The sequence below is a fragment of the Eubalaena glacialis genome, chromosome 1, assembly GCF_028564815.1.
Source record: "Eubalaena glacialis isolate mEubGla1 chromosome 1, mEubGla1.1.hap2.+ XY, whole genome shotgun sequence".
Taxonomy (NCBI): domain Eukaryota; kingdom Metazoa; phylum Chordata; class Mammalia; order Artiodactyla; family Balaenidae; genus Eubalaena; species Eubalaena glacialis.
Genome location: NC_083716.1, coordinates 3,157,179 through 3,170,364, shown reverse-complemented (window position 1 = coordinate 3,170,364; position 13,186 = coordinate 3,157,179). Strand labels below are relative to the sequence as shown.

The following is a 13,186-nucleotide window of genomic DNA, read 5'->3' as shown; positions in this document are numbered from 1 at the left end:
AGAGGGAGCCTTTGAAAAGGCAAACCTGGTGGATTTCCCCCTTGTTTGAAGCTCTGGGGCTTCTCAGGGACAAAGCCAGACACGAAACTGACCCCGTGGAGGCTGTGCGTCTCCCCCGCACTTCTTTCTGCAGCCCCTGGGCCTCGTCCCCTGCCTCCCAGGCTCTGCTGCCGGCTGTCTGCCTCAACCTGCTTCCCACGTGCGTCTTCTCTCGTGGCCGGCCCCTTGTTATAATTCAGCTCTCTGTGTTAGATGTTGTTTTCTCCAAACATTTTTAGCTGCTCTCCTGCAGCGTGTGGCCCTGCTGCCCTGTGGCAGCCACCCTCCCCGCCCGGCAGCAGTCCCCCTGTGAGTCCTGTGAGGCTGTCGGGAGCCTGCTTGGCCCTGGACTTGGTACTTGGGCTGGGGCTGTGAATGTTGTAGAGTCCACAGTGAGCAAGTGTCTTTACTGGGCCTCGTTGCCTTCTTGGCCTACTTGTTGGGGGTCACAGTCATGGCCTTCTCTGGGCTGGTGTTAGTTGATGAAACTCCTGGTGAGAGTTCGTCTTTGGAGCCTGGTGGTGGGTTGGCCTCTGGAGGGTGGGGATGTCACTGTGGGAGGGTATCGGGCGGGTCTGTCACACTCCTGGGGCTCAGGATTCCATCAGCATCTTTGTGCAGCCGTCATGCACGGCAGCCCCGTGTGTGTTTGGAATTGCTGCTTTCCAGACGGTACCTCCCACCAGCCTGTGCTGAGACGCTCTCGCTCCCTTATGCATTCACCTGCTATGGAAGCCCTGCTCTTCTTGCTGCCCCGTTTCAGCCCCCGTGGGTCCCTCCTGGTGTCTGTGACACCCCCATCTTGTCTGCAGGCATCCTCCCACCTCCTCGCCAGGCCTGCCAGCTCTGCGGGACCTGCAGCACACCTGCTGTTTCAGCCTGGGCTTCTCATCAACACACACACCACGCCAAATGGCCCAGCGCTTCTGTCCTGGGGACACATTATCCATTACATAGTAGGATGCAGGATTCAGCTAATTTTTACTTTTGCTTGTGGAAGGACTCTGTGCTGAATGCCCTGGCTGTCGACAGGAAAGAAAGTCGTGCACAGGTTTCTGTGGAGTCTCAAACGCCATTTCTGGCTGGGTTGGTATAAAATTATGTAAAAATTGCAGCTTTTCTTTTTCTGGCAGAGTAGCCGTTGGTGGGTTATGGTGCATTATCTTTGACTAGCAGTGGTTCTGCTGATGGGCTTAAAAACCCAGAGGCGCTGGTGAAAGTACAGCTCAGCCAGGCCGAGTCCAGAAGGAGCTGGGCTGTGAGTACCAGGCCCGAGTCTTAGGGGAGGTAGTTCCGGGGAATCCTCACATTCAGGAAAATTGAAGTGGGATTTGATTTCCATTCTGTTTAACTGATAAGGAAGTCTAAGGAGCTCACCTCCTCAGACTTCACGTAACTAAATGACCAGCTGAGTGGATTTGGCTAGAAGTGACACGTGCCACTTGTTCAGAACTCAGATTTTGAGTTTGCCAGTTATTCCTGTTAAGGACTGATTGCTCTTTGTTGGTTCCTGGCATGATTTGTGATTGACTCACCATGTTCTGTGGAGGCCCGCGGAGCTGCTGCTTAATACGAGGAGGCAGCCTGCACTTGGGGCATGAGTTTAGACCAGGGGGTCCAGGGCCAGTGCCGTGTTGCCGGGCGGTGCATGCTGGTGCTGGGCACCGGGGGCAGCACGGCGGCTTCAGGCCGAGCTTCAGCATCCTCTTGGTCCCGTGCAGAGATGCAGGAGCTGGAGTGGGAGGCCGTTACTTGGTCCAGAGGCAGCCCTTCGTTATTTGGAGTGTGTGGCCGTTACTTGGTCCAGAGGCAGCCCTTCCAGCTATGCCGGGGTTGGCTGGCTGCCCTTCTCCTGCATTCCGGGCCAGTGGCCTCCGAAGTTCGGCCCATCCAGGCTGTGCTCAGAGCCCGGCTCCTGGGACGGCTTGGTAACGTGCAGGCCCTCCTCCTGGAGAAGCGAGGGGCCTGAGCTCTCTGGAGACCTGCTCGTCCTCCCGTATGGCGGACATCCTCATGCCCCTGCGCCCCCGGTCACCTTCATTGCCCTACCCCTGACCTGCCTTGCAGAGCTGGGTGTGTGCTGAGTAGGACAGAGGTCCTTTCGAAGCTGCAGGAGTGCCCAGCCCAGCCGCCCCGTTCACCGTTTTTCCTGTCTTCTCCAGCTGGGCCCCTCAGAACAGCCCAGTGAGACTGGTGGAGTCACGTTACTATTCTTAGTTTATTAATGAGAAAATTGAGGCCTGGGAAGAGGAGTGGACATCTAACATTCGCCCTTCTCCTGGTCAGCTGTGTGCGGTCTGATTTCTGCAGCGATGCTGGGCCGTGTGCTTGAGTGGGGCTGGCGTGGACACAGCCCTCCTGGAGGCCGTCCCTTTTCCCGGCCACTCGGCACAGGTACACCCTGGCCTGGCGCCCACGCGAGCTCTAGGCACCTGCTTGGGCCTGAGTCCAAGGACAAATGACAGGGAGCCCGGGCGGCAGGGAATTGACAGTGGCTGCAACATCCTGTTTCCCGGGGCACCAGTGGCCCCGGCGCCTGCTGCGTGCCTGCAGTCCCTCGTTGTTCCCACAGGTGTATCCTGAGGCTTGGTGTTGGCTGTGGTTGGACTGTGGCCAGTCTTGGTTCCTACCGTTTTCTGAGCCTGCTTCTCCAGCCTTCCCAGAAGTTCCGTGAGTTATGGAACAGTCTTTCAGTAAATTGCTTTTGTGCTTAAATTAGCCAGCATCAGTTTTGGAGGCTTGCCAGCAGGAGTCCTGCCTGCCATGGGCTCGTGACTTGTCAGGCTCTGGATCTGAGGCCTGAGCCAGGGCCCTGAGCCTGGATCTGCTGAGAAACAGCCTTCAGCTTGACGGAGGCCTGCTCATTCAGCTTCTGAACAGGGACTTAGGTAGGAGGCACGGGTCGGTGGACACGTTTGCTGGTGCTCGGTAAAGAAACGAAGCTGATTTCTATTGCAAGACTGCTCAGAGCTCTTAACCCGCTAACGTGCAGGGTGTCACCCAGGAGGGGATAGTGCGTCCAGGCTTCTCATCGTGCCAGCAGAACCCTTTCTCCGAACACACTTTGTGCTCAGAGAAATGCTCTGCTGGCCCCTTGGCCCGGATGGTGGACATGCTGATGATCTGGTTCAACACACGTATGATAAACCCCTTACGTGTATAATGCACCTGCCATCCGTGGGGCCCTGACTCGTGGTAGCATGGTCACCTGCCGGCAGCTCAGGGCGATGGAAAATGTCCACGGATGTGAGCGGGTGCGGGTCAGGAGTTGATTCTGGCTTCAGGAAACGAGGGGACGCACCCAGGGGGTTGGGAGAAGGGGTGGCAGTTGGCTTTTGAAGAATGTTTAGGATTTTGAAGTTGTTGGATAAGAATTTAGGGACGAGGGCAGTGCACTCTGGGTGACAAGGTCAAAGGCCAAGGATATTGGGTTAGAATGTCAGTTGTGGCAGGGATAATGGTAATCCTAAATCCTTCGGGGATGTCAGGTCTTTACACACATTCCCGCTAACCCTTGTGCCAGCCCTATGATTTAGGTATCATTTATCCTACAGGTAAAAGCACTTGTGTCTCAGAGAGTTTAGGTGGCTTTCTCAAGGTGACGGGTCATGGGTCGGAGGCCATGATCTCCCTCTGCCTGGTCTGATCCCTGTTTCCACATGACAGAGTGGAGGGGGTGGGAAGACTCTTTCGGTTTTTATCCCTCAGGCAGTGGGGAGCCATGGAAGGAACATGAGGTGTCAGAGAGCATCTCTGATGCCGGCCAAACATCTGAGAAGGTTTCCCAGCAAAATCCTGTGTCCACTCACCGGGAACTGGAGAGCTATTCGATTCAGACCCCTGTCACCGTGCACAGAAAGGGGGATGTTGAACAGGGCAGCTCTGGAGCCCAGGGGTTTAGGATGGAATCTTGGGAGTGATGCTTGCACACCATGGGGTTTTGGGAATGGTGCTTGACCCTTCCGGGCATAGACGTGTGTGTGCCTCTGTCCTGGGGCTGTTGGGAGGTAGAGGAGGGAGTCAGCGTGTGCTGTTAGGAGCAGGTGGAAGGCACAGAGAAGGGAGGAGAACCTGCGGGGCGAGGGCGATGGGGGTGTGTTGAGGTTTCACAGTAAAGCAGACACCAGGCCAAGTGGGGCAGACGGGACAGTCAGGGAGAGGACAGTCCCCGGTGTCCAGGCCTGGATCCTGGAACCCTCGCTGCACGTGAGGGGCGCCCACGGACTTGGGGCTGCAGGACAGCCCTCGCCGTTGGAGCATGAAGGCAGCCGCCAGCCTGCAAACAGTGAGCACGGCTGCAGCCCAGGAGTACTTCCCTTGCGAAAGCAGGCGCTGGGCCAGGTTTGGCCGGCGGGCTGCAGCTCGCTGAGCTGTTGTCGCGCCGTCGTGTCGTCAGTAGTGATGTGGTGTTCGCGGCGAGGGTGGCTGGAGCGCGAAGAGCCCGGGTGTAGAGGGGGCCCGAGGGCGCCCTTCCTCGGGGAGGTGAGGGCTGGTGAGGGAGTCCGGGAGGACGGGCGCGAATGAATGAGAGGAGCTGAAAATGGTAGAGCCGGCGTGTAGTGCGGCGCGGGCGTGTGCGGACAGGCGCCGCGGTGCGGGGGCAGCGGGGGCAGCGGGGGCAGCGGGGCCCGCGGAGCACCGTCCGGTGGGGCTCGGGCGGGGCTGGGTGGTGGCCCGCTCCCCGACGCGCTGCCCGGGGGCCGAGCCCACGCGCGGTTACGGTTTTGCACAAGTTCACGTGAAGCGCTTCCAGGACGCAGAGGTCAGGAGAGCCAGGCGGCAGCCCGACTTCCAGTCCGGCGCTCGCAGGGAGGCCGTGCGGGGCTCCGGTTCCGGTTCCGGGGCGGCTGTGGCTGAGGGCGGAACCCTGGGAAGCGCTGGCGCGTGAGGTGGCCCGAGGGGGGCGACGAGGCGGCCCAGGTGGGCTTCCCCACGGCCCTCTCTTCCGGCCTCCCCTCGAGGCAGAGGGATTCAGTCTGCCTAAGCCTTGGTACTGGCTTCTCGCTGCTCTTTGTACATCTGTTCTTTCTTTTAAACTTCCACTGGGTTGAGCAAAGTTAGCATCTCTCAGAATGGTTCGCGTGGAGGGTACGTGATAGGATAGCTTTTGTACACTGGCTTGAACGCAGGCAAGGTCCGTGCGCTTCCGTAGGAGCGGGATTCCGACGCGCGGGCGCCTCCCGCGCCTCCCGTCAGCACGGGCCCGCCGCGGCCGCTGCTGAGTCGGGTCTCCCTCCGTTTCTGTAATTCATTTCATAATGGTTTAGTTTTAAACGTATTTTATTCAAAATATCACATGGTTTGTCTTCAGTTTTTACTGAAAATGTTGTTGGTAATTGTTTTATTTTGAATAGTTTTAGGTACTTTTTAAAAGGAGCTCTTATTTCATCTTTGACTATGCGTTGGTTAAAGATGAATAAGAATAAGGAGATGGTAATTTAAAAAAATTTTTTTTAATTATCTTTGACTGCATTGCATCTTCGTTGCTGCGCGCAGGCTTTCTCTAGTTGCGGCGAGCGGGGGCTGCTCTTCGTTGCGGTGCGCGGGCTTCTCATTGCGGTGGCTTCTCTTGCTGCGGAGCACGGGCTCTAGGCCCGCGGGCTTCAGCAGTTGTGGCACGCGGGCTCAGTAGTTGTGGCATGTGGGCTCTAGAGCGCAGGCTCAGTAGTTGTGGCGCACGGGCTTAGTTGCTCCGCGGGCATGTGGGATCTTCCCCGATCAGGGCTCAAACCTGTGTCCCCTGCAGTGGCAGGCGGATTCTCAACCACTGAGCCACCAGGAGATCATAATTTAAGGAGATGAAAGGAGAGTGAACTGTTGGTTGGCTGCTCTGGGTAATTATGGTAATCTTCTGTCTTCAAAGTGACTATGTTATAAAAATGACACATTATATGGTTAAATTCCAAAAATGGGGGAAAAACTTTGGAAGATATTTTATGTCTTAAATAACTGGGGCTTCTGTTGTGCTTTAGAAGTGACCAAACTCTTTCACGTATGCTTAACTTTAAAAATTGTTTCTCTTTAGGTACGTGGGAGAATGGACAAGACCTGTGAAATGAAATACAAAATGATGGACAGCCCTTTGGGGAAGATCGAGATCTCTGGCTGTGAGCAGGGTCTGCATGGGATAAAGCTGCACGGCCGGAAGATCCCAGACACTGAGTGAGTGAGAATCCTGTGTGACGCCCACTTTGTTCAAAGCAACAGAGAGAATACGATTATTGCTCGCTCTCCATTGATCACAGGGTAACACGTAGCCACACGCTACCAATCACAACAGTTAGCATCTCTCTAAAAATGGTAGGGCCATGATTGTTCGTTTTCAGCATCTGTGCTTGTTGCCCAGGAACCCTCCACCTCCGACTAACCCCAGGGGCATAACCTGTAATTAGGAGCCCCAGGACGTATTAATGTAGACATTTATAGAGGTGTTGACGCACTGTGAGTATTGAACGCTTTGATTCTTAAGCAGGTGGGATGTGGGAATCTCTTTGGAAGTTTGGTGACAGGGAGCTGCTTCCTTAATCTTGATTTTTAAATCCAGGACCAGCGTTCACTGTTCATCAGTCTGCCAGGTGATGAACTTTTATGGGACTTTTGTTAATGGACTTTTATTCCAAAGTCCTGGAATTGCTTAATCAGGAGCTCCACTGGGCCTCTTGGAGATGGTGTCCGGCTGTCGGTGTGTGCGCAGCGGAGGAGAAAGGGTGTGAAACCCCCTTGTTAGCATGAAGTTAGGGTATTGCCATTTCTCACGGAACACGTTTCTCTCTTTCTTGAACGATCTCCACTATTTATTTTCTCTAATTATAAAACCATAAAAAATTCAAAGCACTCCTTAATGTTTTGTTCTGAAACGTAAGATTCAGTTTCCTCCATTCATTGATTGTGAGGAGCAGTTGTATTTTAAAATCGCAGTTCTTGTTATTTCTGACAGAAGAGGGGAAAAACCGCCCACTCCTTTGCTCAGCGTTTGTCTTAACTGGCTAATAAACACAGCGCCAAGGATGTTAGAAAAAGAAAATACATAAGAAACATAAAAATTGATTTTAATGGACCGTTGTCAGAGACGGCTATAATGAGCACAAGGGCGGTAATAAATATCAGTTTTCGCCTCCTCGGTCGAGATTTTTCCTGTAGAGCTGCACGTTACAATCAATAGTCTTTTTTAAGACCAAAAAATAAGCAAACCTTTGAATTATATGAATACGGTCTTCTTGATTTCTATGAGAACCATCTGGCTGTAGTGTTCAGAAAATCACAGGCACCAAATAATTTGTAGGGAAAATGTCATTTTGTCTTTTAGTATGTTCAGTTGCACAGTAAATCACAGAAATTATGTGTTGAATTCTTTTTTTTTTTTTGGTTTTTTTAAAAAAAAAAGAACAAGTGAATTTGGAGAAGAAAAAGGAGGAAAAAACCCCTTTTAAAATGCTTTAAATGTCCATTAGGAGCTGTGAGAACAGAGTGAAGATGAGGCTTAGCTTTGCTTCTACTCTCTGTACTTTCTGAATCAAGTTCGGATTAGGTTCATCTGCGGAAAACAAGCTCCTCCAAGTAACAGCTTAATCAGATGCAGCCGGTTTCTCTGGAGGAGAGGCAGTGGCGGAGGAGCAGTGACGCCGGGTCTGCTGGCCGGATGGTCACTGGAGTCCGGCGCCCTCAGCTTTCCTCCCGGCATCTGCAGGCCAGACTCTGGGGTGCGAGCTGCCACACCCCTTCGCGATCAGCAGAGAGAGGAGGGAGAAAGGAGGGGATGCCCTCTGTTTCCAGAAGCAGCATCCGTGTCTTCTCTTACCTTGCCGGGCACGCCACGCGGGAAGCACGGAGCTTGGCGTGGGCGGGCTGAAGTCGGCGGTTCTGTGTGGAGCGGATTTGGCGGGGGGCGGGCGGGGGGCAACCAGCAGTCTGTTGTATACGGTTAATTCGGGGAGGGATATTTCAGAAGTAGAGAACGGCATAAAAATTATCTGTGTGAATACTCAAGAGCTGACAGTTTCTTTCATTTAAAAAAACTGAGGTGAAAGTCGCATAATAAAATTCGTAGATTTTAACCGTAAAGTTTAGTGGGTTTTCACAGATGTGTACGACCCCACGACCACCAGCCCAAACCAAGATGTAAAACACTCTAGAAAGTTCCCTCGTGCTCCCTTTCAGTCACCCCCTCCCCGTTGGCATCCACTGTTCTGATCGCTGTCATGTTGGGTTAGTTTTGCTTGTTCTTGAGCTTTTTATAGATGGAGCCATACAACACATACTTCTTTTTGTATTCAGTTCAGCAGTGTTTTCAAGGTTCACCCGTGTTGCTCTGTGTATCAGTAAGTAGTTCATTCTTTTTTATTGAGTAGTAGTTTGTTGTAGGAATATACCACAGTTTGTTTATTCATTCTCCTGTTGGTGGACATTTGAGTTGTCCAGGTTTGCGCTACTGTGAACAAAACTGCTATGAATATTCTTGTTCAAGCCTCTTTATGGACATACGTTTTCATTTCTCTTGAGTAAATTCCTAGGTGTGGAATTACATGGCTGGATTGCATGGCAAATGGATGTTTAACCTCGTAAGAAATTGCCAACACGTTCCCCAAAGTTTACCATTTTACATTTCCACCAGGAACATATGGGAGTTTCTGTTATTCTGCCTTCTCACCGCACTTGGTGGTGGTAGTTTTTAAAGTTACAGCCGCTCTGGTGGGTATGAAGTGTTACCTCTCTCGTTGTGGTGGTGACCTGCCCTTTCCTGATGACTTATTTTGAACACCGTTTTCAGTAAGCTTTCATTGTGAGGCAAGTCTCTTGCCCATTTTTAGTTGGTGTTTTCTTGGTTTTTGTTGTCAGTTGGTAGTTCTGGTTATAATTTGGTGATCAGATATATGTATTGATCGTTTTCTCACAGTTGGGGACTTGTGTTTTTATTTTCCTAATAATGTCTTTTAATGAATAGAAGTTTTTAATTTTGAGGAAGACCAACTTTTTTTTTTCCTTTCTGTTCAGCATATTTTGTGTGTTTAAGAAATATTTGCCTACTCTAATTTCACAAATAGATTCTCTTATAAATCCTTTGGAAAACATTATAATTTTAGCTTTTTATGTTTAGATCTGTGTTCCATCATCTTGAATTACCTTGTTGTGAGGTACTCAGTTTTTTCCACAGATATTTAGTTGTTTCAGTATTATTTTTTTGGGGGGGGGAAACAATTCCTTTCTCCGTGGCATCGCCTCAGTGCTTTTGTCAAAAAATCAGTCACATGGCCATACGTGTGTGGGTTATATATGTCTGGACACTGTTGTGTTCAGCTGATCTTTTCATCTGTTCTGTGCCAGTGCCACACTGACTTGATGATGTAGCTTTGTGATGAGTCTTGAATTAATGTGAGTCTTCCAGCTCTCCACACCCCGCCACCCATTTTTGTTTGTTTGTTTGTTTGTGGTTTTTTTGGAAGATTTTCTTGGTTTCTAGGTCTCAATTTTCCATATTACTTTTAGAATCAAGGTGTCAGTTTCTCCAAAAATGCCTATGGGGATTTTGATTGGAGTTCATTGAATCTGTGTGTCAATTTTGGGAGGGTTGACATCTTAAATTGCATTTTCCAGTTCATGACTTTGGTTTAGTTCAGCATTTGTTTAGTTTTTATTTAATTTTTCTCAGTAGTGTTTTGTAGTTTCCACTTTAAAGATCTTGGTGTGTCTTTTGTAAAACTGATTTCTAAATACTTTGTTTTTGATGGTATTCTAAATCAGCTTAATTTTTTTTTTTTTTTTTTAACTTTTAAACTACTGCTGCTGGTACATAACACTTGATTTTTGTATGTTGGTTTTATTCTGCCATCTTACTAAATTCACTTCTTAGTTCCAGGAATTCTTTTGCAGTTCCCTTAGGATTTTCTCTGTAGAAAATCATGATGTCAGTGAGTAAACACACTTTGCTTCTTTCTTTATGATCTTTTTGCCTTTTATTTTTTTTCTTTTGTTGCACTGGCTAGAACCTCCAATATGACGTTGAATGAAAGTCATGACAGTGGACCTCCTTCCCGTGTTCCAGTCGTAGGGGGAAGCTTCAAGTATATCAGGGTGACTGCTGGCTTTGTTGGCTTTAATAGGCGTCCTTTCTCACGCTGAGAATGCTTCCCCAATCTGTTGAATTTTGTTAAATGGTTTTTCTGCATGTATCAACATGATCCTGTTTTTCTCTTTTATTCTTTAAATGTGAAGTAAGCTAATTTTAGGATTTTAAACCAATCTTGAAATGCCACTATACTACATCATTTAATTCATGGTATAGCCTTTTTTTCCCCTTACATATTACGGGTTTAAATTTGCTATTTCGTTTAGCATTTATGTGTTTAAGTTCATGAAGGGTGTTCGTCTGTAATTCTTTCTTTGGTGATGTCTTTGTGAGGTCTGGGCATTTGGGTTTTTCTGATTACATGAAGTGAGTTTGGAAGTGTTCCCTCCTCTACTTTCTGAAAGAGTCATGTGGGGGAATTTTTTTCCTCCAGTTTGACGCCACCTGGATCTGGTAGGAAGGCTTCTGATTAGAACTCCCTTGTGTGATAGAAGCAGGCGCTGCCCTGACCCACCTTGAGGGGGCTCTCCCTTGATTTGGCTTTTTGCAGGTGGAGCCACTTGCACCCTCCAGGGCTGTGTCCTCTAGCTCTGCTGATGTGGTGGACGGTGGCCGCGAGGGGGTTTTGAGCAGAGCATCCTAAAGACTCTGGGCCCCTGTTCTCACCCTCCTTCTTGTGAGTCCTGGCCTCTTCGTTTCCTCCGAAGCCACGCTGGTTTCTTCAGTAGATAAATTAGAAGTTGGCCACTGACATCTGTCTGTAGTGAAATTCCTTTCACACTTCTATACAAGGTAGGATTCCTGTGTGTATGGCTTCATACAGTGATCCTTGATTTCTTTTTTTGTGTAAGTTACATTACTCACCTTTCCTAAAAATATGAGTGAAGAATACCAGTTTGGAAAGTGGTATAATAGTCTCAATTTCATAACTTCCTGCCAGTATCAGGTTTCCATTCACGACTGTCTTTTGCAAGAGCTTGACTGATCTCTCCCCACTCCATCTTCATGTGGCTGTGAAGCTTTGACCTCATCATCGTGCCCCACAATGTCTAAAATCTAAGGAGAAGGGCAGGAGAATATATTGGTTTTTCTAATGTTATTTTCCGGCTTGTTTAGTTTTCCATAAAGTTGATTGTAGTATTTGATTACTTGAAAATGGACTGTACAACCCTGGGTTATACTTATTACCATTATGAAAACAGCAGTAGGACGTTCAGATCTGGGAAGCTAGAGAGAATTAATTGCATGTGCTTCACGTCTGTCAGAGATTTACCTTTGTTTTTCATTTTTAAACTTTTTCCATGTAAAGTTTTTTAGAAAAATGCAAAATGCAGGTGAAAACGTTATAGTCCAACCAAAGTAAGCCATTGTAAAACTTGCTGTATTTTGAAAAACTTAAAAACGGCGCAGACTGTGTTCTACTTTACAGGAGTGTATGGCATCGTGGTGGTTCAGGTAGAGTGTCGACATTTCTGCCTCCTGGCATCTTTCACCTGCCAGCTCTGGTGTTGAGGGCTGGGAGGAGCATGCGGGTTAGGCCTTACCCTCCTCTGCGGACCTGGCTGGCTGGCCAGCCGAGGCGGGTGACGGGCGTGGGCCAGGACCCTCGGGGACCTTGAGAGAGTGTCACGGCGGGGCCTCTGCGCTCTACCTGGGAGGGGGTCGCCTGCCTCGTCGGGTGCACTGCCGATTTTCGCCCCTGAAACGTGCCAAAGTCGTCACTCCACTGAAGGAAGGAAGGTGCCTTTGAGGCCTTCCTGAAGGAAAGTTGGACTCTTGACGTCCATTCGGGTCTGTCGGTTTGAACGGATAGTGACTGATGGTTTCCGCATGCATTTGCTGCTTTCCTGTTCATCTTTAAATATTTAAAGCAAGTAAGTGGACCGTCAGGAGAACGTGAGGCTGTCAGGGGCCTGTTTGGGGCCATTGACCCCGCGCGGCCTGGGCCTGCCCCGTGCTGTTCCCTCGGGGACCTCGGTGCCCGTCGGTCTGCCCCTTCCCAGGTCAAGATAGTTCCTCAGAGTCCGCAGGTCATGAAACCCTTCCTGGGAAACTCGTAAGTTAATTCTTCCCGACAGATTGGTAAATTTGAATATAGACACAGCACTTGCTTTATTATAATTGGTCTTTCAAGGAAGAGAAGAAAGTGTTCTTACGGATGAACACCTGCAGAGGCGCTCCCAGGAAAGGGACGCCCAGAACATGCGCCGCAGGAATTTTACCTGCAGCTAGTTCGGTTGTCTCGTTGCTTTTCTTTGGTGGCTCGAAATAATGATTTGTGTTGTGTGTGCTTAAAAATGTAGTTGTTTTATGTTACAGAATGTTCCTTAAGGAGGTCTCTCGAGTCAAATAAGCATGTTTCTGTGAGGAAAACTTGCCAAGAAGCTCTGTGGCTTCATAGACGTCGTCTGTGTTTTAGAGCAAGTGCTTGGGTGCCCTGGTGAGCCCGAGGCCTGGCGGTGTTGAGGGGCCTCCCTCCCTCCCGGTTTCTGGCTCAGGCGGTGCGTTGTCAGTAGCTCGTGGCGAGTTCCTCTCCTGACTTACGCAGTCAGTAACACAGACCGTGCGCGTACTTCGCTCTCAGTGTCCGTGACGAGAGAGACGGTGGTGTCGTCGTTCAGGCTGCTGGCTGGAGAGATGGGGGGGGAGCCAGGGTGCTGCTCTCCAGTTGGGGCGTCTCGGGGGAAGTTCCCCTGTTCCCAGGACGGGGTGGGCCACGATCGCAAGTCCTCCAGCCTCTGGAGTGTAAGAGCACTGTGAGAGTGAAGGAGGTAAACTGGCTAATCCCAAGCGGAGGAAGCTGGGTGTTTTCCTCCGAGGCATGTGAAATATCCTGAAACCCTCTGCTCAGAACGGTCACCTTCCGTTCGGAGGTGTTGGACTCCTCTCCTCTGTTCACGCCTGCTTTTGAAAGGATGGCACCGCAGCTTTCCCGGAGAAACGGCTCTCCTGTCACCTTGATGCTGCCACAGAAAGCCTTTCCCTTTTCCCACGAGGAGGAGACGTGGGCCGTATGGTGTGTGGTCCCTGGAGGACGGGTCCCCGCAGCGCCCTCACTGGGTGCAGGGCTCCCCCAGTTACTGG

At 50.1% G+C, this 13,186-nt stretch overlaps 1 protein-coding gene across 1 annotated transcript in view; it reads left to right on the top strand.

The window, feature by feature from the left end:
- The window catches only part of MGMT (O-6-methylguanine-DNA methyltransferase), a 294,862-nt gene that overhangs the window by 60,663 nt on the left and 221,013 nt on the right, over positions 1-13,186 (top strand). Inside the window, exon 2 of the mRNA XM_061192011.1 lies at positions 6,065-6,201. Coding sequence (XP_061047994.1) covers positions 6,077-6,201 — 125 coding nt within the window. The 5' untranslated portion in view covers positions 6,065-6,076. The remainder of the gene's footprint in view (positions 1-6,064; positions 6,202-13,186) is intronic.